The 4,717-nt window shown below is 36.3% G+C and overlaps 1 protein-coding gene across 1 annotated transcript; it reads right to left on the bottom strand.

Annotated features, from left to right (window-relative positions):
* Positions 1-449: 449 nt before the first annotated feature.
* Positions 450-3,709, bottom strand: LOC128999025 (midnolin homolog). Its single transcript, XM_054425382.1, has 3 exons — positions 3,672-3,709; positions 979-1,203; positions 450-573 (listed from the first exon to the last, which is right to left on the bottom strand). Exons 1-3 carry the CDS (start codon positions 3,707-3,709, stop codon positions 450-452), a joined length of 387 nt encoding a protein of 128 aa, XP_054281357.1.
* Positions 3,710-4,717: the final 1,008 nt, after the last annotated feature.

Genomic DNA, 4,717 nt, shown 5'->3' with positions numbered 1-4,717 from the left:
CTTTTTTAAACCCTTTACCTTCATTGATATTACATAATGCAATATATCATTTACAGATAAACTATTAGATTATACAAAGCTGTTCTTAGAAAAGAACCAATGACAAACCACAGTTATATTTTGGAATGTCTAGACCTTAAAAGACTCCATCTTGGAGTTTGAGTGACATTTACAACAAGGGGTGCGGAATACTGCCCCCGGAAAACCACCTCCCAATTGATGCTACCAAATAAGAAGTGAAATCTGCCGGCTAACCAATATGGGAGCAGTGTCCGCGACTGGAATACTATCCTCTCTAGCAAAATGTGATGCTATGTATTATATTAACGGTAATTTCATACGTAATAATTATCATTGTAATTCTAATTCGAGTAATTCCATTTGATAACATTAAAGGCATGTGGGGAATATCAAACAGAATATTTTACTGTTATAGCAAGATTGGTTATTCAGGTTAGGTTGATATAGTTTGACAACGAAACTTGAGTGTCCGTGACTGGAAAACTGGGCCCTCTGATCTCTGACGTCAACATGACGTAGGAACCTGCTTGGGAGGGTAGTTGTCCGGAGACTCTTACAACATAACCTTCCTCACAGAAAAATACGAAAAAGCCCTCTTATTATTATTCTAGTGAACAAATTACGATCCCCTTCATAAGTTTAACCTCAAGTTAAGTTCTTAAGTTTAAGGTTCAGTACTGTTATATAGGTTAAATCCATACTGTACTCTAATCTCATAGTTCGAAACGTTGGGCATTTACTGGTAATATTGTGTCAAAAGATTTTAGGTCTGTCCAATAGAGAAAAGGTTTTTTATTGAGTTGCCTGATCAATTGCGGGGTATCTCACTAAAGGCTTGGTCACCTGTGTGCGTAACAGAATTTCCCCTCTTCCCCCTCACCTACACCCATTAATAATTTTAAGAAAGCTATATTATCTTAAATGGCCGTTCCTTATACACTCAGATATACTACTTACAGTTTAGTGTGAGCTCTACACCCTACTGCGCAGCGTTCCTCAGCTAGGCTTCCATTGCAGAACTCTGTTTCGGCGACGTCTGGGGCTCCGGTCAACACTAGGGTAGATCCATCCACACTACACAGCGCGGCCTTGGGATGACCTTTGGTACGCTTGTGTCGATGGTGGTGGTGATGATGGTGGTGATGGTAGTGGTGGTGGTGGTGATGATGGTGCTTGTGGTGCCTGCAAGGTACAAAGTGATAGGGGTAACTTCAAGTAGACTAATGCACTCTTAGCACTGTCAAATCTCTAATTGGTGCTTCATTGTCGTGATGTCACATAATGTCACCAATTGAGTTACGGCTAGTCTAGTGGTTAGTGTGGCTTTCTGTCCAAAAGGTGTGGGTTCAAATCCTACATATAACTAATTGATCCGAAAATGGGTTAACTATCCTGAATCATTTTGGTCTTCTAGGTCATGTCTTCAAGTCACAGCATTCAACGTTTCGGTACTGGTTTTTCACACGAAGTATTTACTGAAGTTTTTTAGATGCCAAATCCGACATGCAGTGCACCCTGAAAAAGGCAGGCACTTAAGAGCCTCGCGACATTTACAAAGTTTCAGCCGTGTACAGCAGACGAATTTGGTAGATAGGAAAACGCATCTAAAGCTATTTAAAAATGCCTGAGGGTTCATAGCTATGTTAAGCTGAGTATCCACTTATCAAAAAAACAAATAGGGTAGGTATTTAGGGTTAGGAATGCGTTCTATGAGTGGAGAGCTCTATCCGTATGTCTGTCCATACTGTCCATATTCTAAGACATACGATAACTTGTGTTATGTCACCAGTGATGATTAGACTACATAGACTCTTTTAGAGGCGGTATTTTGGCTTGATATTAAAGTGACATGACAGTCAACCCCTCTATCTTGACTGGAAATAGTTAAAGTTCAAAGTGCTTGAGCGATGAGGTACTACAGCACTGTACAATAAGATTTTTTTCTTTTTTATTAAAGGTAAACGACAATGACTGATAACTATGGAAAAATTTACCTCGTAAAGTAATCAACATCTTTGTAGATATCAGGTTAACAATCTACATTTTTGCCTAATGCTGCATCGTCAGGGTAACAAAATATTTTATATCAAATTAATCAGCCTTGACACCTTTAATATGCTATTATAGATAATAATCTACTTACGTATCACGTATGCCAGTAGGTGTCAATTATTAATACTTGGTTATGCTGTACATGTTTCAAGCCTAAATACGGCTCATCTTCAGCAGCATTTTTCTATGTACAATTTTCACATCGAGAGATGATTGTCGACTATATACAGACCACATATACACACAAACACAGAACATTTTAGCATGCTATTTTTATTTACACGTGTTTTTGTAGCGTACGCTCGTTGAGATAATACCCGACTGGACGACATTTGTAGGCCTACTGAGGAACACGAACACGGGAGGGGGAGAGTGACGTCACGGTATCAGCTGACTGGTGGTTGTCATTTCCAGTTTTGTTATCTACATCGTAATACAGCTGATAGGTGATTTTGTCCGAATATTCCTCTCTCGTATTTAACATGGTTTCATTGCCGTGTTCTTTCACATGTTGGTAAATAAATAATCCCTCCCATAATTTGGCTTTGTTTTTCTGGCTACAACTTTTCAAAATACTTAATGATTTTTCAAACTCGATTTTATGACCTATATTATCCTTAAGATGTTGTGCAACAATCGACGTAGGTTTATTCTGTTTAGAGGCATTATGTTCCTTAAACCTTTGAGAAAATGACCTATTTGTGTACCCGACATATTTTTTGTCACATTTGTCACCACCATTGCATTGTATGAGATATACCCCTTTATCTTGCTTTTTATCAATGGATCGTTTCTGTCCTTGAAGATGGTTTCTGTTGATTTTGTATCCAGGGTGGAATCCGTAATTTTTGAAAATGTTGCCAATTGTTTCAGAGTGTTTGTTTACATAGCAGAAGGGGATATATTTTTTATTTGTAGAAGGATTTTTCGGTTTATGTAGGTTCTGTTTTGTTTTCCTAATTAAGTTGTCAACTAATTGAACATTGTAGCCATTGTTAAAAGCAATCTCTTTAATAATGCTCTTTTCTTTTTCAAATTCACGGGGACAAAGGTTGTATGTAAGAAGTCGGTAAACCATGGATCTGAAAGCTGCTAATTTATATTGATTAGGGTGATTGGAACTTTTCGGTATATCTAAGTCAGTTTGTGTGGGTTTCCCATAGATGCCAAATTCATATTCGCCATTGTTTGCTTTGGTTATTTTAATGTCTAAGAAATTTAGGCAATTGTTGGTTTCCAGTTCCATTTTAAATTTGATGGAGTTATGAATCTTGTTTAAATGTTTTATGAAAACGTTTGCTTGTCGTTTAGTTCCTCTGAACACTAAAAACGAATCGTCAACATATCTCTTATAGAACAGAATTTTTCGATAGTGAGGATTAGATGGCGTTAGAATGTTGTTTTTTTCAAACTGTTGCAAGTATATTTCAGCCAGGAGAGCAGACAATGGGCCACCCATAGGTAGTCCTTTTGGGTTACAATATGTTTTACAATTCCATTCAAAATAATTCTGCTTAGTTATTTCATCGACCATTGTTTTGATGTCTTGTATTTCACTTTCAGAGAATTTTTCAGACAATTGTAGCTTTGTAACTAACGCATCAATAGCTTCGTTGGGAGGTATGTTTACGTACATGTTATCAACATCAATTGATAGCAAGATACTGTTTGGGTCGTGTTTGTTTGATTTTAAGGAATCTATAAATTCTTTGGAATTTTGACTGGTGTTATCAGATGTCAAATCAAGTTTGGATTTAATCATATTTGATAGGAATTTACTCAAATTGTACGATGGAGCTGGGATGCAGTTGATGACAGGCCTGATAGGCATTCCGTCTTTATGGGTTTTAACAATAGGTTTAAACTGTGGTGGAGTAGCTTTTAAATTAATCAGATGTTTTCGTTTTTTCGGATGAATGATTTCATTGTTGTTTACAAGATGTTTTAGATTTCTATTGTATTCAACCGTTTTGTCCTCGATCTCAAATACACCATTTTCAGGAAAGAATGCATTGATTTTGTCATCTAGATCTGTTTGATTTATAACAACTGTAGCATTTGATTTGTCGGCTTCTATTATTCTAGCAGAGCTATGGTTGAGTTTGTCCTTAATAACCTTAAGACATTTATTTTCGTTACTAGTCAAACGTTGCTTGCGAAGTCTTCTCTGTTTTGATTTTGATATGATTTTCTCTATTTTGTTAGCAGCCTCATATCTTACTCTATCTTTCTTATTGTTATCCAAAAATGATATTGCTACCTCAGTTTCAATGATTAAGTTTTTATGTCATTATTATTTGTTGTGTTAGCAGGTGGGTTGTATTTTGAGGCATTGCCTAAAATGTTGGTTTCGTTTTCATCAAACTTTATATTAGTTAAATTAACCAATCTTGGGTAAAACTTGGATGAGCCGTATTTAGGCTTGAAACATGTACAGCATAACCAAGTATTAATAATTGACACCTACTGGCATACGTGATACGTAAGTAGATTATTATCTATAATAGCAAAATATTTTAGCCATTATATAGTAATTTAGGGTCAATCAACATGGAAGATAAATGACCCTCAATGCCTTATTTTGTACGAACCTACAACCAATTTCGTTGAGAAGCAACCCTACCTAATTATGTCCTAAAATCTT

Source organism: Macrosteles quadrilineatus, unplaced genomic scaffold (genome assembly GCF_028750875.1).
Source record: "Macrosteles quadrilineatus isolate MER2022 unplaced genomic scaffold, UCM_ALF_1.0 Scaffold_7__1_contigs__length_78375512, whole genome shotgun sequence".
Taxonomy (NCBI): Eukaryota; Metazoa; Arthropoda; class Insecta; order Hemiptera; family Cicadellidae; genus Macrosteles; species Macrosteles quadrilineatus.
Note: the sequence above shows the minus strand (reverse complement) of the source record. Positions and strands in the feature narration are given on the sequence as shown.